The 20,056-nt window shown below is 45.6% G+C and overlaps 1 protein-coding gene, 1 long non-coding RNA gene and 1 pseudogene across 3 annotated transcripts; 2 read left to right on the top strand and 1 right to left on the bottom strand.

The window, feature by feature from the left end:
• The first annotated feature begins 1,217 nt into the window (after positions 1–1,217).
• On the top strand, positions 1,218–9,514 carry LOC147984692 (uncharacterized). The gene is made up of 2 exons (XR_015616186.1): positions 1,218–1,794; positions 9,255–9,514. It is a non-coding gene; the product is annotated as an uncharacterized LOC147984692 (long non-coding RNA).
• On the top strand, positions 2,117–6,297 carry LOC147984694 (uncharacterized). Its single transcript, XM_087543704.1, has 2 exons — positions 2,117–2,595; positions 6,061–6,297. Exons 1-2 carry the CDS (start codon positions 2,117–2,119, stop codon positions 6,101–6,103), a joined length of 522 nt encoding a protein of 173 aa, XP_087399830.1. The 3' UTR covers positions 6,104–6,297.
• On the bottom strand, positions 3,586–6,706 carry LOC147984693 (uncharacterized; annotated as a pseudogene). The gene is made up of 3 exons (XR_015616185.1): positions 6,195–6,706; positions 5,299–5,809; positions 3,586–5,206 (listed from the first exon to the last, which is right to left on the bottom strand). The product of XR_015616185.1 is annotated as an uncharacterized LOC147984693 (transcript).
• Positions 9,515–20,056: the final 10,542 nt, after the last annotated feature.

The following is a 20,056-nucleotide window of genomic DNA, read 5'->3' as shown; positions in this document are numbered from 1 at the left end:
CACCGTTGTATGGGTAATGCCATGAATTTTCTTCCCCCTTACCTAAATGGTTTTATACTTCTATCATGTCATGGATATCATGCTCTGCTTGTCCTTGGGAAGGATATACCCCTGAAATATGTGTTGAAACACATTTTCCTTTCCATTGTTCTGTTTAATCTGACAATTACATTTTCCTTTCCATTAGTTTGTTTAAACCTTATTGTGATTTATATTATATAAGCAGTAATATTTCCCTGCTTATGTAAACACCTCGTTGTATCACTCTATCATTAAGACCCTATTACTATTGTTGATGACATTCCGGTAGCCACCGATGGACGAGAACTTTGCCTAATGGCCCGCCTCGTTCAACGAGCAGGAAAATGTTTCTCTTCGTCCCTTGCCCTTGGTACCGACGTTGTTGCCGACATAACTGACAGGCTACCCTCTGACATACCTTGCTATCATGACCGTGCAAGATGTCATCGCTCCTTCTATTTTAACCCACATGCTGGGCGCATAACCCACAGTTCCACAGGATCGGAACCTGACTCTCCTGTACAACCTTGATTCCGAAATATTCTTGCTACTCGGCTTCGTATGTAATACACGAGTTACCTTCCTCACCATGTTTTATTTTGGTATCAGAGGCAACATTATTCTTCTTTGCTCTGAACCCCCTTGATCACCTATTTTAGGCATCAGCTGGATGCCTACTTGGTTAAAACTAGTTGAATCTTTGTATAAAATCTCCTTCCTTGAGATAACTACCGGGTGCTGATCCTTTGAGACACTCATCTTTATAGATTCCCCCTTACTCCACCTCTTAAATTTTGGGACGAGATTTCTTGTAGTGGGGGAGATTTGTAATGACCGGATAATCAAGCTACAGTAATCCCCTCATAATGATGCCAAGTCATCACTGTTACTGTTTCTTATCTCACTTTGATTCAAAACCAATTCAAATTCAATTTTAAAATAAAGTAAAATAAATTATTTCTCCAAACAGTAAAACAAAAATGTTCGCTGGGTTGAAAATATTCACTAACTAAATGTCATGAGTGATACAACATCATTAGTGATAGCTAATTTCCCCTGGGAATTAAAGTAGTTCCAAATCAGCATTTTTAAATGCTTTTCCATTTGTGAAAAATCCAAATCAATTCAAACTCTTCCCAAACTTTTCGTAGCAGTAATAAATATTGCCCAGTATTTGTTTAGACCAGTTACATATTTTACAAAAGTCGTTTGTTGGTTCAAACAAATACAAAACATTAGCTAACTTAAATACATAAAAAGAAAAAGGAAACTGTAAAGCCTACACTGTGCACTTGGGCCTGCTGGCAATAGTGCAGGCCCAACCCAACTTCCCCTCCGTCTTCTTCTTTCCTGTTCACCGGTCACGGTGGACCTTTGTACATCGTCTATGTCCAGATCCTCCACGGGGCAGCCATCCCACGCCTCCCCATCGTCTCCCGCGCGGATAAGGCCGCGCCCTCGCCCCTGGAACGAACCCTAGCCGCCCCCCACTCACCCCTCTTCCTTGCCCGCTCTTCTCTCCCCGCGGCAAACCGCCGCCATGGTCACCAAGTCCGACCTCGACCGCGTGCTCTACGACCTCCCCGCCACCTAGGAACATGCCAAAAGCACCATCAACGTCCGCTGCTCCCTCTCTGTTCATGAGCTCGAGCTCGGAGTCCCTACATCGCGTGGATCGGGAGGCTTCATTGCCTATGGTTGCCGCTGCCTCGCCGCCGATCCACGCTCCAGCAAGCCCCCGACCCGTCCGAGCTCGCCATCAGCCATCCCCCGGTGAGCCTCCTCCATTCCTCCTTGCATCGACCTTGTTTTTCGCTGTATATCGCCGCCCCACCGCCGTGGCCGCGTCCGTCCGCCTCCACTCCTCACAGCACATCGAGGCCGCCCACTCGCGCGCTCCCCTGTAGCCGCCCCCGCACGCGTTCGCTGCTGCTGCTGCCTGATTGGATCTTTTGCCCCACTTTACTTGGGCATTAGATGATTTGCCCCATTTTACATAGGATTAGATCATTTGCCCCACTTTTCATTTTTCTTTTGATGATTTGCCTTTTTCAATTACTGTAATCATTTTTTATTTTGTATCCCTTTTTTCTCCATGCGAAAAGACACAATTGCCCCTGTGGCTAATTTACAATTTGACACCGCTGTTGGACTGACACTAAGTTGCATCGACGAGCTCACTGTTCCCCAGTTCAACGCATTTCCTCTGTTCTTCTTTACTCATACCAGAGGAGGCCGACCACGGCACCTTGGCCCCCATCTTGGCAGCAGCAGCCCGGCGCGGCAGCTCCCGCAGATGGTCGGCCGGCGCCGGCGGCTCCCGGGGCTCCCGCTGCGGCTCCTCGGCCTGGGGCGGCGGCTCCGGCCGCAGCTCGGCGGACCGGCGATTCCCGGGGCTCACGCCGCAGCTCGGCGGACCAGCGGGTTCCGTGGCTCCCGCTGCAGCTCCTCGGCCCGGGACGGCGGCTCCCGTTGCAGCTCGGCGGCCCGCCGCGGCGGCTCCCGCTCCAGCTCGGCGAACGGGCGGATTCCAGGGCTCCAGCTGCAGCTCGGCAGATGGTGCGCTCGTTGCTGGTAAAAACTACCTTCTTCCAATGATTAATGGATTTACAGTTTTGATGTGTGTCAGCTCGTTGGTCGGTAATAGCTATGGCTGGACGACAGTGTTGATAGTACTAATTACCCTAGCAGCTGGTACTGCTTCAATCATGGAGCTGGGTACATTATATAAAATGCTTTGTTTAGTTATCTCCTCCAGATGCTTCATACTTTAATTGTATCACTCAAAATATATATGCTTCATCTTTTGCTGGATCTACTTTAGTCACTGGTCAGAGATCTATATATATGATGTGCATCCTGGCATATGCATTTCGTTGGAAATTGGCAGCATATAACATCTTCATAGGAAAAAAAATAGACTGACAACATATGTTCACTTAGCACATGGAATTGAGAGAATATATCACACTGAAATCACGAACTGATGCCGCAAAAAGGTTTGCTTGGTTCAAGCGACATGATAAATTAATCCGAGTTTACATCAAGCAAAAAAGTATTTTTTCGAGCCAATATCTTTGAAATTGACAAATTTCAACACCTCTGCGAATTTAAAATAGAATTGAATGCACTAAAATGAGAGCTTCTTCCTCTTCGGGGTCAATTTTTTCTTGCATGCCGTAGAGCGTGAAGGGAAGTGAGAAGTAGGTGATGCTGTAGAATTAACAGTACTTGTCCCACATGGCTGTGATGCATCGTCTCCAGCTATGGCCATAGCAAGCCTCCTGCATGTTTACACACCAATGTTATAAAAGTAGGATTTTTCTTTTGCATGAATCAAATGTGCTTATGACAAATATAATAGGTACCTCCTTGTGATAGGCCCAGGGCTGTTATGAAGGCTGGGAGGCAGTGTGATTGTTGTTGTGCGTGTAGGTGTCGCAACAACAACTGGAGCGAGCTCGCGAGCAGACACATCACTAGAAAGTTTAGTCACACCGGATGTTAGAAATGGTATAATAGTACTAATTTGATACTAATATAAAGGAGATATTAGTGCATGGTTTACCTCTCTTTAGCTTCATTTTTTTTTGCAAGTTGCTTTCCTGTGCCCCAATATCCCACATTCTTTGCACCTATTTCTGCTGCCAAATCTCTTCTTTTCCTTTTCCTTCTCTTTGTCACCTCCTTCTTGGTCATTTGTTTTGCCATTATCATCTTTTTTCTTCCGTTTGCTGCCACCACCGTCTTCAAGGCAACTTTTGATTCTCTGCTTCCTCCGTCTCCCAACGGAGCTCTTTAAATCCAGTGGCACCATCTCAAAATCTAGATTAACATGAGGCCATTGAGACTTGTCCGTGATTGGTTCAATCTCTCCAGCATAGGCAGCCCGAAACCTACTCACGGAGTAGTACTCATGTACATATGGTTGAAAGTTCACATCTGCCGTCTCTATAAGGAATGCAAGTGCATGCTCACATGGCTTTCCAGTGTGTTGCCATTCTAGGCAGGTGCACTCACGGCTGCCTATCTTCACAACATGCCTAAGATTATTCTTGCTAGTGTCCTTGACCTCACAACTTTCTCCGGTTGATCTTCCAACAACCAAATGGTCAAGTTGCCTAGTTCTATTATTTATTTGTTGAATGATAGCAGGCAATATCTCTCCCTGGAGCATTTCCCCAATCCTTCTCCTTCTATAAACAAGTATCATAATTTTCTCTCTTATTGCATCGGCTAGCTCATCCATGGGCAGCTCCTTTGTTCCTTTGATCCAGCTATTGAAGCACTCAGCTAGATTGTTGTGAATGTAATCACATTTTATTTCTGTGTTGAAGTCACATCTCATCCACTTTAAGTTATGATAGGTACACAAGTAGGTACTCACTGCAGGTTCAGCTTCAAATATCTTGCCCATATGATAATTAAATGTTTCCAGATGATAAGCCTTGGCTGCTGGCCACATGCGACCAAAAACATCTCCGTGAAACTTCTTTTTGAAGTTTGCCATTAGATGCCTAAAGCATTCCCTTTGCTCAGCTTGAGGAAACACAATTTTAACTGCATTCTCTAACCCTTTGCATGCATCAGTACAAATAGCTAGAGTTTGAAGATGTCCTATTGCCCTATGCAGTTGTTGCATAAACCAAATCCAGTTACCCTCGGTCTCCGTACCAAAGAAACCAAATGCTAAAGGAAACATCCAATTTTGTCCATCTAGTGTTGTACATGCTGCTAATTGACCATTCCACTTTCCAGTCAAAAATGTGGAGTCTATACTGACATATGGTCTACAACCAGCCAAGAAGCCATCAATGCATGGCTTAAGTGCCATAAAAAATCTGCGGAAATGCACTTCACCTCCTTCCCTCTTGACATCAACCTCGACAATGCTACCAGGAGATCTTTTATCAATCTCAGCTTTGAAATTCAATAATGACTGAAAGCTTTTTCCCCAGGTCCCATATAAACTATTCTTGGCCCTTTCTTTTCCCTTGTCAACAGTATGATACCCAATAGTACATTTGTATTCGGCCTGTAGCTTTTTTCGGAGCTCGCTGGCACCAATGTTTGGTTCAGTTTGAAGATACCCCATTGCCTTTTCTGCCACCCATGCTTGGTCTGCCATGCTTGTAATCACTGCAGCGGTTGATGAACACTTATGAGGCTTTACTATCTTGTTTACCTGCAGAAAACACAATACCAACCATTAGTTGCAAGTAATTTATAAAAGATAGTTTTAACATAAAAGATGATTCATGTTAGATAAGTTTGTACCCTGACTGTTTTTCCATCTTCTATTGTCCTAGCAGTTATTCTCCAAGGACATGCATTTCCTTTAAAGTGACCCACAAATCTAGTAATGTCACTATCCTTGGTCTTGATGTCAAACTTGCCTCTAATAGCAAATGTTCTCATGAGCATCCTAAACTCGTTCATTGAACGAAACAAAGATCCTTCCTCTATCACAGGATGTTCCTTATCATACCAAAAGTGATCCTCTTCAGGCATATGGTCAGGCACAGGAAGAGCCGCATCAGCAAGTAAATCCTCATCAATATCAGCCACACATGCATCAACATCTGCAATGGAGGCTTTCATAGCTGCTTCAGATACAATTTTCCGATGCTCAGGTTCATCATTGATGCCAAGCACCGAGCACATGTTCTCTTCTGTTATAGGAACATCAATTTCTTCATCATTCATTGGTGCTATCTCAATCTTGGACCAATCAACACTTCCTTCCATAGTTGATACATATGTATCATTGCTAGCCACCGGCCGAGACCTACTTGGAGAACAAAAGATTTTCAGTTATGGAGGGGACATAAGGGCATCATCTAACTGTCATTTTGTTATGTTAGGAAACAATTAACAAATTGTTTAATATTCATTTTCCAGTAAAACTAAGTGTATGCCCATGTCATTGGATTCATGATCCTCGTAGAAGTATTCATCCACATGGTTTAAAGATTTGGATAATTTCAGAACTTTATACTCCTGAATCCTGATAATTATGTTTCCATCATATTGTTGCAGTTGCAGGGTTACTACAAGTGTAGCAGCGTTAGGGGCTGCCTAGCGAGGAGATGCCAAGAGGTTCAAACCCTGGATCCGTGTGGCACTGTGTGTGTTTGGCGTGGGGTGGGAGGAAGGGGAGATAATATACTGACCAATCTGGAGCAGATCGTGGTGATCCATGGACGCAACAGTCGCCTCCCTGTCCGGCAGTCTGTGGGATCGTCTCAGTTGTCATCTGTGTGAAGCCTCGCTGTGCAGGGGTCGTCGGAGTTGATGGCTTGGGGGCCGGCGGTGGATCCGCCTCTCCACTAGCCATGAACACCACGACACAACAAAATCAATCTATGATTTGTTAGTAGTTGGTTCCGTTGGATAAAGTCATGTAAAGAAAGTAATGTGATTTGTTCCCTGTTAATTAGTTGCTTCGGTTGGATACAGGCTTGTAAAGAAAAAAGATTTGTACAGTGTCAAATTGTAAATTAGCCACAGGGGCAATTGTGTCTTTTCACATGGAGAAAAAAGGGATACAAAATAAAAAATGATTACAGTAATTGAAAAGGGCAAATCATCAAAAGAAAAATGAAAAGTGGGGCAAATGATCTAATCCTATGTAAAATGGGGCAAATCATCTAATGCCCAAGTAAAATGGGGCAAAAGATCCAATCTCCCGCCATTATGTCTCACTACTGCTGCTCTCTACTACCGTTGCTCGTTCTTGCCACGCCCTTGGCCGCCCGTGCATGCCCTGCCGTTGCTCACGCCGTGCCTGCTTCCCGTCGTGCTCCGCCGCGACTCGCCCGCCCCTGCTTCCCCCGCTCGGCTCCGCTCGACCTGCCGCTGCTCTGCTCCCAGGACCCCCCCTTCAGCGTACGCTCACACCTGCACGAAACAACCGCCCTTGTCGCGCCTGGGCACCGTCCCCCTCGCCACCACCGCCGCCTTCCGCTGCTTCGTGTTGCGGCTGCAGCCGCCCGCCGCCCCCCTTGTAGTCCACCCCGGAGCCGGCCCTCCCCACTGTTGGGCGCGCCGCAACGGCCGCTGCCCAGCGGACCCCCCCCCCCCCGCGTGTCTAGCTGCGGCCGGAAACGCCCGGCGAGAGCTCCTCCGCCGCGCTGGATTAGCGCCGGCGTTGGTCGCGGACTAGGTGCTAACGTGGCCGGCTTATTTAGCACTAACCCAACCACTAATCCCCAATAACAGCCGGGCCCTGCACGTTTAATTTTGCTAATAAAAACATTTTGATTAAATAAATAACTAACTGGTAGGGCCCGCGTTCTTACTGTTCAAATGTATAAGATCCACTGAGTCAGCATGCTGACTCAGCATCGGGGCCCACCAGTCAGCCTCTGGATGACTAGTCTGTTGACCCTGTCAACATGGCCCACCAGTCAGCCCTTGTGTGTGCTAGCTGGGTACAATTCTGGGCACACATAGCTTTTTCTTAGTTAATGCGAATTAATAAATAATTTCATTGAGAAATCATAAAAAATAAACCGTAGCTCGGATGGAACAACTTTGTACATGAAAGTTGCTCAGAACGATGAGACGAACCCGGATACGCAGCCCGTTCATCCGCCACGCATCTCTAGCATAGCGAACTCGGAACTTTCCCCCTCCATTTCATCTGTCCAAAAACGCGAAACACCGGGGATATTTTCCCGAATGTTTCCCCCCTTCACTGGTGTCACCTCATACCATGTTAGGGCACTCCTAGCATCGCTACTTGTCTTGTCATGCATCGTTATGCTTCTGTGTGCATTATATTCATTGTTTCTTCCCCCTCTTCTCTCCGATAGACTACGAGACCGACACCGCTGCTACCCAGTACGAATACGGTGTTGACGACCCCTCTCTCTTGCCAGAGCAACCAGGCAAGCCCCCCCTTGATCACCAGATATCGCCTACTCTCTTTCTACTGCTTGCATTAGAGTAGTGTAGCATGTTACTGCTTTCCGCTAATCCTATTCTGATGCATAGCATGTCATTGTTGCTACAACTTTGATACATTACTTGCAGTCCTAAATGCTTATTATAGGATGCTAGATTATCATCAGTGGCCCTACATTCTTGTCAGTCTGCCATGCTATACTATCGGGCCGTGATCACGTCGGGTGATGATCACGGGTATATACTATACATACATGCTATACATGCTGTGACTAAAGTCGGGTTGGCTCGTTGAGTACCCGCAAGTGATTCTGATGTTGGGGGCTGAAGGGCCAGGTGCTTCCACCCAGGTAGTGGTGGGCCTAGGTTCCCGATGGGCCCCGACTGATACTTTCAGGCAGAGCGACAGGGCAGGTGGAGACCACCAAGGTGAGAGGTGGGCCTGGCCCTGGTCGGCGTTCGCGGTTACTTCAAAATAACACGCTTATCGAGATCTGGGTATTTAATATGAGTCTGTTGACTGGCCTATACGCACTAACCAACTACGCAGGAATAGTTATGGGCACTTGATGTCGTGGTATCAACTGAAGCCTTCGTGACGTCAGCGACTGAGCGGCGCGCGCCGGGTTGGACTGGAACGCCTGCTCTTGTATAAGGGAGGCTAGGTGTGCTCACCGGCCGCTTACGCAACGTGCAGGTGTGAAATGGGCGATGGGCCCAGACCCCTGCGCCATAGGATTTAGAGCGGCGTGCTGACCTCTCTGTTGTGCCTAGGTAGGGCTGCGACATGTTGATCTTCCGAGGCCGGACATGACCCAGAAAAGTGTGTCCGGACAAAGGGGATCGAGCCTGTTGGGAAATTTGGTGCAGCCCTGCAGGGAAGTTTATCTATTCGAATAGCCATGATATTCGGTAACAGGATGACTTGGAGTTGTACCTTGACCTTATGACAACTAGAACCGGATAGTTAATAAAATACACCCATCCAATTGCCAGATACAACTGGTGATCGCTCTCTCACAGGGTGACGAGGGGAGGATCATCGGTTAGGATTATGCTATGCGATGATACTTGGTGAACTTACCATCTACTCTCTTCTACATGCTACAAGATGGAGGCAGCCAGAAGCGTAGTCTTCGACAGGACTAGCTATCTCCCTCTTATTACGGCATTCTACAGTTCAGTCCACATATGCTACCCCTTGTTCCTTTGATACCAATGCATACATATGTAGTGTAGCTCCTTGCTTGCGAGTACTTTGGATGAGTAATCACGGTTGCTTTACTCCCCTTTTTCCCCTATCTATACCCGATTGTTGCGACCAGATGATGGAGTCCAGGAGCCAGAGGATCCAGCGGATGATTCTATGTCGAGTTTGGCTTTGAGGAGTAGTTAGGAGGTCCCAAGCAGGAGGCCTTGCCTTTTCCATCATTGCTACTTTTGTGCTAGCCATCTTATGGCAACTTGTTTAACTTATGTCTGTACTCAGATATTATTGCTTCCACTGACTCGTCTATGATCGAGCTCTTGTATTCGAGCCCTCGAGGCCCCTGGCTTGTAATATATGCTTGTATGACTTATTTTATTTGTAGAGTTGTGTTGTGATATCATCCCGTGAGTCCCTGATCTTGATCGTACATGTTTGCGTGTATGATTAGTGTACGGTCAAATCGGGGGCATCACACTTTCCCTTGCCCATTTTCTTGAAACTAGTGGTCTTTGTTAACCATCAACACTTGATGCTGCTTCTTGATTTCTACTTCCGCAGCTTTGAGCATAGCGAAGCGCTCGGGAATTGTCTTATCCATCCCTTGCATATTATAGTTCATCACGAAGCCTTTGTAGCTTGGTGTCAATGATTGAAGAACTCTGTCAATAACACAATCATCTGGAATATTAACTCCCAGCTAAGTTAAGTGGTTATGGTACCCAAACATTCTAAGTATGTGGTCACTAACAGAAGTGTTCTCCTCCATCTTGCTGCTATAGAACTTGTTCGAGACTTCATATCTCTCAACTTGGGCATTTGCTTGAAATATTAACTTCAACTCCTGGAACATCTCATATGGTCCATAACATTCAAAATGCCTTTGAAGTTCTGATTCTAAGCCGTAAAGCATGGCACACTGAACTATAGAGTAGTCATCAGATCGACCTTGCTAGACGTTCATAACATCAGTATCTGCTCCCGCAACAGGCCTTTCACCTAGCGGTCATCAAGGACATAATTCTTCTATGCAGCAATGAGGATAATCCCCAAGTTACAGACCCAGTCCATGTAGTTTCTACCATCATCTTTCAACTTAGCTTTCTCTAGGAACGCATTAAAATTCAAGGGAACGGTAGCATGGGCCATTGATCTACAACATAGATATGAAAAAACTATCAGGACTAAGTTCATGATAAAAATTAAGTTCAGTTAATCATATTACTTAAGAACTCCCACTTAGATAGACATCTCTCAAGTAATCTAAATGATCACGTGATCCATATCAACTAAACCATGTCCAATCATCATGTGAGATGGAGTAGTTTTCACTGGTGAACATCTCTATGTTGATCATATCTACCATATGATTAACGTTCGACCTTTCGGTCTCCAGTGTTCCGAGGCCGTGTCTGTACATGCTAGGCTCATTAGGTTTAACCCGAGTATTTTGCACGTGCAAAACTGTCTTGCAGCCGTTGTATGTGAACGTAGAGCTTATCACACTCGATCATCACGTGGTGTCTCGGCATAATGAATTGTCGCAACGGTGCATACTCAGGGAGAACACTTATACATTGAAATTTAGTGAGAGATTATCTTATAATGCTATTGCCGTACTAAGCAAAATAAGATGCATAAAAGATAAACATCACATGCAATCAAAATATGTGACATGCTATGGCCATCACCATCTTGTGTCCATCTCCAAAGCACCGTCATGATCTCCATCGTCACCGGCTTGACACCTTGATCTCCATCGTGGTGTCGTTGTCATGTCGCCAACTATTGCTTCTACAACTATCACTAACGCAAAGTGATAAAGTAAAGCAATTACATGGTGCTTGCATTTCATACAATAAAGCGACAACCATAAGGCTCCTGCTAGTTGCCGATAACTTTTACAAAACATGATCATCTCATACAATAACGTATATCACATCATGTCTTGACCATATCACATCACAACATGCCCTACAAAAACAAGTTAGACGTCCTCTACTTTGTTGTTGCAAGTTTTACGTGGCTGCTACAGGCGTCTAGTAAGAACCGTTCTTACCTACGCATCAAAACCACAACGGTGATTTATCAAGTTTGCTGTTTTAACCTTCAACAAGGACCAGCCGCAGTCAAATCTCATTCAACTAAAGTTGGAGAAACAGACACCCGCCAGCCACCTTTAGGCAAAACAAGTTGCATTTCTGTTGGTGGAACCAGTCTCATGAACGTGGTCATGCAAGGTTGGTCCGGGCCGCTTCATCCAACAATACCGTCGAATCAAAATAAGACATTGGTGGTAAGCAATATGACGATCACCGCCCGCAACTCTTTGTGTTCCACTCGTGCATATCATCTATGAATAGACCTGGCTCAGATACCACTATTGGCGAACGTAACATGCAATTTCAAAAAAAATTCCTATGATCATGCAAGATCTATCTAGGAGATGCGTAGCGACGAGAGGGGGAGAGTGTGTCGACGTACCCTTGTAGATGGAAAGTGGAAGCGTTAGTTTAATGCGGTTGATGTAGTCGAACATCTTATCGATTCAACCGATCAAGTACCGAATGTACGACACCTCCGAGTTCTGCACACGTTCAGCTCGATGACATCCCTCAAACTCTTAATCCAGCAAAGTTTCGAGGGAGAGTTTCGTCAGCACGACGGCGTGGTGACGGTGATGGTGAACTGAAGACTTACCACGGGTGATTGGGCGAGGTCTGTGTGACCTTAGCTCAAGGAGAATACGGTTAGGACTGTGTGTCCTCAGGTTGAAATACCTAGGCGCTCCGACCAGACGTACGACTGTCATAGTAGTTGGAACTGGTCTACCAAATCATCGTGTTCACCAAGCTATTGGTTCTATTTCATCAACCCCTTCATTTCCCCATTCATGCGTTGAAGTACTTGATCGTTACTGTTTGAAGAATTTGACCGAAGACTTTCTCAATTTGCTCAATCCTAATTCTCCAGTCACTTTGTCTTCAACCTGCTTATCATGTTTACACGCTACTTGTACTATGTGTTTGCTTTCATTTCATCATGATGACTGTGCTACTACTCTGTTACGCTTGCATATGATTATTTATTCGGCTGCTAGTTTTTCGTGACTTAGGCATTTCCTCACCGAGAAATTCCTCAGTGACGAATTTGTAAAAATCGCTTATTAACCCCCCTCTAGTCGATACAACACACTTTCAATTGGAATCAGAGCAAGGTAATCCCTTGCTCTGTGTGATTTTGGTTTAACCAGCTGGAGTTTTAGTTATGCCGACTGCAGGCATGATCAACGTCTCGGATAGGTGTCCTACCTTCAATGGGGCGGACTACCCCTACTGGAAGAATAAGATGCGAATGCATCTTGAGGCAATTGACAAAGATATCTGCTACGTTGTGGAAATGGCGTTCCCTCCGTCACTCCTACAATTAACACTACTAATGTGAAGAGATTCAAGCAACTCGACTCTCAAGCAAAGAATATCATATGTGGCCATCTGAGCAAAGGGCAGTATGGCAGAGTGAGTACTTTGGAGACAGCTAAGCTTATCTGGGATAGGATGTCCAAGGTCAATGAAGGAGTCTCAACACAATGTGACTCTCGAGTTGACGTTCTTCGCAATCTCTTCAACCGCTTCAAAGGACTAAAATGAAAATGTTCAGCAAACCTTCGATCGCCTCACTGACATCTCAAATGAGCTTCAAGCACTTTGTGCCACTGACATCACCAACCATGTGGTGGTGAAGAAATTGTTGAGATTGTTTGATTCCTCATTTGACACTCTTGCACTGATGATTCAAGAACATGTAGACAACAAGTCACTTGATCCTGCTGATATCCTCGAGAGGCTTAATACTCGTGAGTTTCAACTTGCTGAGAAGAGAGATCTCTACGGACCAAGCTACGGTCGATCTCGCGCACTGAAGGCCAAGGCAGTCTCTGACTCTAAAGATGAAGATTCTGGTAGAAGCCTTAGTGCTCTTGAAGAACCGACCCAGGAGCTAGCAATGCTCGTGAGGAAATACCAGAAACTCTCAATACGTGGTCGCTTTGGAAAATCTTCAAGGGGAGATGACATGAGATCAGATTCCACATTCGGTAACTACAAGAAGAGAACTTGCCACAAATGCAAGAAACATGGTCACTATATTGCTGATTGTCCTTAGTGGGAGAAGGAATCAAACAAGAAGAAATACAAAGGATGACAATTCTAATGACTCAAAGAAGAAGAAGAAATCTTAAAAGTCCTCATCATCAAAATCTTCAAAGTCTTCATCTCACAAGAAAAGCAGCTCCAAAAAGGCTCGGGTATTCATTGGCAAGGAAATGGACTCTGAAGCCGAATCTAAGGAAAATGAGGAAGAGGAGGCATCTGAGGAGTCAGACTATGGTGTGGTGAGCCTAGCCCTCCCTACTGATTTTGTTAGCATGTCCATTTTCAACTCTGAGGAAAATGACTTCCCCAACTCTGCTGACGACGGTGATGATGACTACGCTCCCACCTATTGCTTCATGGAAAAAGGTGCCAAGTTACTCAAATATCCCTCCTCTGAATCAAGTGAGGATGAATCTAATGAAAACCTCAATCCTAGTTATTCTAAACTTGCTAAGATTGTTGTGAAACAACAAAAGGCTTTTCAAAAGGTTTAAAATATGCTAGACAAAAGCGATGACCTGTTGGGTGAAGAAATGGATCAAATTCAAACTCCGACTGAAAATCTTCACAGACTTCAGTCTAAGTTTGATAACCATCAGAGTCATCATAACACTCTCTTGGCTGATCGTGAGAAGCTTTATTATGAATTTCTTCAAAGAAAGCAAGATCTTGAGAAGCTAAGGGTGATTTATGAAGATCTTCAGAAGGAACATGATTCATTGCTTGCTCAAAAGATCAGTTCTGCTCCAGTTGAATTCATTCCACCATGTTTGAAATGCATTGAATGTGAATCTACTAATTCTTCACTTGAAAGTTCAAATGCTTCTGTTGCTGCAAATTCTTCAACTGTCTTTGTTATCACATATTCCCCATCTGAAGATACCACTAGTATCACTGACAATGCAGGGTTGAAGGAATTGTATGTGACAGGCATGTACAAAAGCCTCAAAGGGCATTAGGCTCTTTGTGATGTGCTTAAAAAGCAGATGCTCAACAGGAACCTTAGGAAAGAGGGTATTGCCTTTGAGAGGAAACTCAATGCTGATGGGACCTACTGGAAACCTGAGTAGTATCCCAAAACCTCATGGGTTGCTGCAAAAGGACCTCCCGTAGATCCATCCAGTTTATCTGGCTTTACATGTGAATCATCATATTCTTATGATGAGTCATTTGACTCCAACTATAAACTGTTCAAAAATCAGAGTGGTGAAGTATTTGCTAGATATGTTGGAACTAACTGCAAGAACGGTCCCCCTATGAAGAAAATCTGGGTTCCCGAAAGGTGCCTTGAATGTGTTCAGGTGAATGCCATCATGACACCACCTGTGAAGAATAGGAACCCCAGATCAAATTCTTCATATGGACCAAAGTCTTCATATGGACCAAATTCCTCATGTGAATCAAATTCCTCATATGGATCCAGATCCTCATACGAAGTGGACTGGCTTCTATGCCTTCTTTCTCATATGGATCTTGTAGAATGATGAACTCTTTGCCACCCCTCCAGATGTGGGTGTTGAAGAAAAAGAACTAATCTCTTATGCAGGGTCAGGTCTCCAGACGAACTTAAACGTCTAAAGAAATTGCTGGAGACCTGAATGTGCTTGAAAGGACGCAAGCTAACATGAAGAAACGAATATTCATTTCTCACGTCCTTATATTGCTATTTCTGTTGTATTGTTTGATGACACTCAAATCTTATGAATTTGATGTCATATTCTTCACTGATGAAGTATATGAGTTCGTAAGATGCACTAATTCATCTAAAGGATGATCAACCCAAAGCTACTGAGTTGGCCCTCGACAGTGGATGTCCAAATCACATAACCGGTGACAAGAACTTATTGATGGATACTGCTTTATCTCAATCGCTTCTGAAGCATATCACCTACACTGACAAAGGCAAAAGCAAGATATTGGGTCTAGGTAGGGTTGCGATCTCAAAGGATCGACACATGGACAAAGTCATGCTTGTAGAGTCCTTAGGATTCAACCTCATGTCTGTCTGAATGCTTTGTGATCTGGATATGGTTGTTGTCTTTGGCAAGTATTGTTGTGTTGTGATCATGGAAGCTAACAATTCCAAAGTCTTCGAAGGCTTTGGGAGAGGAGACTTCTATATTGTTGATTTATCTATAGGACCACAATCTGCCAGATGTCTACTTGCAAAAGATTCAGAAGGCTGGTTATGGCATCGATGACTAGGTCATGCTGGCATGAGGAACTTGCACACACTCGTGAATAAGAAGCACGTCATTGGCATCGAGAGTGTCAAATTCCTCAAGGACCATCTATGTGGAGCTTGTGAGGCTGGAAAGATGACCAAGTCCAAGCATCCCTCAAAGACTATCATGACTACCACTCGTCCATTGGAATTGCTTCACATGGATCTCTTCGGCCCTACTCATTGTGCCACATTCACTAATGCTGCATCTTCATATGGCTTTGTTATTATTGATGACTATTCTTGTTACACATGGGCGCATATCATCACTTACAAAACTGAAGTGCAGGAAGTCTTCAAAAGATTTTCCTCGAGGGCTTCATCAAACTTCCGTGTGAAGATCAAACACATTAGAAGTGACAATTGGACTGAGTTCAAGAATACAGGTCTTGATGACTATCTTGATGAACTTGGTATTACTGACGAGTTATCTACTACTTATACTCCTCAGCAGAATGGCGTCGTGGAGCACAAGAACATGAATCTTGTTGAGATGGCTCGCACTATGCTTGATGAATACAAGACGCCTCCTCGCCTCTGGCCCGAGGCAATTGATATTGCGTGCCACATCATCAACAGGGTATATCTTAACAAATTCTTCAAAAAGACCTCATATGAACTCACTGAAAAGAAACCCAATGTGAGTTAATTCAAAGTCTTCGGTGCTAAATATTGGATTAGAGATACCCATCACAATTCTAAATTTGCACCGGAAGCACCTAAAAGTTTTATGCTTGGTTATGAAAATGACTCGCACACCTACAAGTATTCAAAACCGTACACCACAAGGTTGTTGAAACTGTAGGTGTGCGGTTCGATGAAACTAATGGCTCGCAAAGAGAGCACCTACCTCCTGTGCTAGATGAAATGTCACCTAAGGAATACATCAAGTTCAAGGCTACTGAGGACGTCATACCTATCAAACAATCTGCTGAAGAAGTCATTCCAGAATGTGAAGAACATCATGCTGGCGCACCTGAGGAAAATGGCTCTGAAGAAAATGCTGAGCCCACTCAACGTCATCAACCCGCTCATCCTCGCGTTGCAAATGAAGTGTAGATTGAGAAAATCATCGACGGCATCAAAGCACCAGGCCCTCTCACACGCTCAAGGGCTTCACATTTGTCTAACTTTTGTGGGCACTTTGCTTTTGTCTCTATCACAGAGCCCGCCAAAGTAGATGAAGCATTTCTGGAGCCTGAGTGGATTCAAGCGATGCAAGAGGAACTACATCAATTCGAGCTCAACAATGCCTGGGAACTTGTCAAGCGACCAGACCCAAGCAAGCACAATATCATCGGTACCAAATGGATCTACCGCAATAAGCAAGATGAAAATGGCCTTGTGGTGAGGAATAAGGCTCGTTTTATAGCTCAATGTTATAGACAGGTTGAAGGAATTGATTTCGATGAAACTTTTTCACATGTTGCTAGACTTGATGCTATTTGCATATTACTGGCTTATGCTAGCCATCATAATACCATATTATATCAAATGGATGTGAAAAGTGCATTCCTCAATGGTAAGCTTGAGGGAGAACTATATGTTGCTCAACCCCCAGGTTTTGAAGATCCTAAGCATCCTGACAAAGTCTTCAAACTCAATAAGGCCCTCCGTGGACCCAGCTGTCAGCCTCTCCACGTAAAGTACTCTTCCGATGGAAGTCGTTCGTTGACCACATTGACCACGCTGCACTGAGAGCACCAGGGCGGTGGATGACAGCAAGGCCTAGGAAGGGGAAGACGCGGAGCTGGGGAATACGTGGCAGTGGATGCCTAGGGTTCACTAGTTTGGCTTTGGTGTGAGGCTACTGTCGCCGCAGAATAACAGGGGGTGTGGGTGAGTAGAGGGATGGCTTGTCCAGCGGTGGGAGTAGTAGGGGCGGTGAGGCCTCCGCGGCAACACAGCCGGCCACGAGAGGCAAGAGCAGGCTGCATGACCGGCGCTGGTTTGGGCGACTGGAGCAAGAAGACAAGAGGTTGAAGAAGCACTACGGCCGTTGGATGGACATCTTACGGTCACTTGAGCTAGAATTGTTCATATTGACTAAGTTGACAAAGCCCTCCATCCGCGTCAACTTAATAGGCCCACAAGTCAGCCTCCCATATGGTGGGTCCTACCTAGCAGGGGGATTATTCATTTTTTTTGTCTGTAATAAGGAGGCACTTCCTTGCGTCTAAAGATATAGCTGGTGGGTCCGAGCTGTCAGTGGGTGCAACGTTTTTTTCGCGAAATACAGGGGCCCTTCCGGTGGGTCCCAGCTGTCAGGTGGAGGAATCATTATTTTGTGTATAATAAGGAGACATTTCCTTGTGTGCGGCCGTGGACCCAGCTGTCAGCCTCTCCACATATAGTCCACTACCGATGGATTTCATTCGTTGACCATGTTGACCATGCCGCACCGAGAGCACCAGGGCGGCGGACGACAGCGAGGCCTACGAAGGGAACGACACAGAGGCGGGGAAGACATAGCAGTGGCTGCCCATGCGGTGGGGAGTACGAGGGTTGACTGGTTTGGCTGTCGTCGCTGGAAAATAACATGAGGTGTGGGTGAGTAGAGGGATAGCCAGGCCAAGGGTGTGAGTATGGTGGGGCCGTGAGGCCTGCCCAGCAGCACAGCCAGCCACGGGAGGCGGGAGCAGGTGGTTCAGCCGGCGCTGGTTTGGGCGGCTGGAGCAGGAAGATCAGAGACTGAAGAAGCACGATTGCCGTTAGATTAACATCTAACGATCTGCCGCTAGTAGATTCGATTTTTGACTAAGTTTTTTTAGAAACTTTTTGTACGCATGAACTTAGTAGGCCCACAAGTCAGCCTCCAAATCTGCGGCAGACAATTTAGAGCCCATTTGCTATTTCTTTAAAAATTTGCAGCCCATTTGCTAATTCTTAAGTAATTTATTACAGCCCATTTTCTACCCAGGACCACGGTAAAAAAGTTCAACCATACTTTCCATATTTTGGTGGAGTCTGAACTGTTGTAATCCCGAAATGATAAACATTTATTTTTTAAGAACTTATTGATTTGCCAAAAAATCGTTTTGTTTTTGTAACCAAATAAGACGTGGGACAATTGAGTTGGTTTAAGGGAAAACCAGTGGTAAAAAAATCAGCTCTGGGAGGGAAAACAACAACAAAAATAAGGATGTAAATATGAAAAGGGAACTTTATGTATTTTCAATATAATGATACGTGTATATGAACTAGTAAAACTATAGGTAGAGACTAGAAAACGGAAGTAGGACAAGGCGTTTCAAGAGGAATATAGAACTTGACTGTGTGTTTGATTCAGTAAAACAACTGCCTGCGGATGTTCTAAGACAAATTATAACTAACGCTGGCAGGCTAGAGGCCAGTAGATACCTGCTGGATCTTTCTGCCCTGTTGTCGTCATGGGTTGGGCCTATTCAAAACAAAACCAAGCCTGGGCAGTCTACAGCCTAGTTGAAACTTGCTCGACGTGAAAAAACAATATACCTGCTCAATAAATGAGAGAATTCTGCAAGTACAGACTGATAACTGGGATTCAGCAGGTATATTGTTCTTTCATCGTGATAATAAGTGCATGCACTTGTTTCAAAAAAAATTGGAGAACTGGGTGTCGGTGGGAACGACACCTATGGGACCACAAGAATCCCTACTATGGTTAGCGGGGCGCGGGGTCGTGAGAAGAGCGGATCTAACAGGTAGCACACGGTTTGTTTATCCAGGTTCGGGCTGCGAGGATGCGTAAAACCCTACTCCTACTTTGGTGGACTGTATATCTGTGTTCTTGAGCTAGCTATGGGGCGTGAGGAGCTCCAAAAAGCTGAATCCTTCTCCTGGTCGCCTCGGGCCTCCGTTTATAGAAAAAAGGGGTTGCCACAGTGGCACACAGGAGGTGGAAAGGGTACAGTGATGCGAGGTTATCCCTCGCATTACATGACAAGGCGCATTTAATGCGTCTTGCTTAGGTGTCCTTGCTTTATCGGGTACGGGGGAGAAACCTATCTCGTCCGTCGCCGCTCCTTCTTGTGTTGACACGCGCCCTGGCCAGCGACGCCTGCGATGCCACGTAGGTAGGCAAGCAGCTGAGGTGGTGCAATGGTGGGTCTTCATGAAGATCTGCATGCCGCCACGCAGGTGCCTGCCTAGCTGGTTGGCTCGGCAGCTGCGTGCATGCGGTGGTGGAGGTTTAGTCGGCGTGGGCCTGATGGTGGCCCTGCAGGTGTCCTCGGTAAGGGCCTTGCCGGGGCCCCGGCAAGGATCTTGCCGAGGCGCCTGCTGTCATCCCCGGCAAGGCGCTTGCCAGGGGCCTTGTGGTCTTCCTCGGCTAGGATCCCGCCAAGGGTTGTCGTCTCCTTAGTGCATATCTGATCTTGAATGTCTTCACGAAGATCTGCATGCCGCCACGGGGATGTCTCCCGAATCCTAGCCCTTTGGGGGCAGTGGACTCAAGGGCGATTTGCTCCGTAGGCGCGGGACGAGTCGCCGCGGCAAGGGTCTTACTGGGGCTGGTAGAACTGTCTCCCGGCAAGGATCTTGCCGGGGGAGTCCGCTTCGTCC

Source organism: Triticum urartu, chromosome 2A (genome assembly GCF_056163025.1).
Source record: "Triticum urartu cultivar PI428250 chromosome 2A, HENAU_Tu73, whole genome shotgun sequence".
Classification (NCBI taxonomy): Eukaryota; Viridiplantae; Streptophyta; class Magnoliopsida; order Poales; family Poaceae; genus Triticum; species Triticum urartu.
This window is presented reverse-complemented; position numbering and strand designations above follow the sequence as displayed.

What these genes read in the sequence shown, in the direction of transcription:
- LOC147984694 (XM_087543704.1), top strand. Translation starts at nt 2,117, where the DNA reads ATGCGAAAAGACACAATTGCCCCTGTGGCTAATTTACAATTTGACACC. An exon ending in AGATGGTGCGCTCGTTGCTG is followed by an intron (nt 2,596 to 6,060) that starts GTAAAAACTACC and finishes ATATTGTTGCAG; the next exon opens with TTGCAGGGTTACTACAAGTG.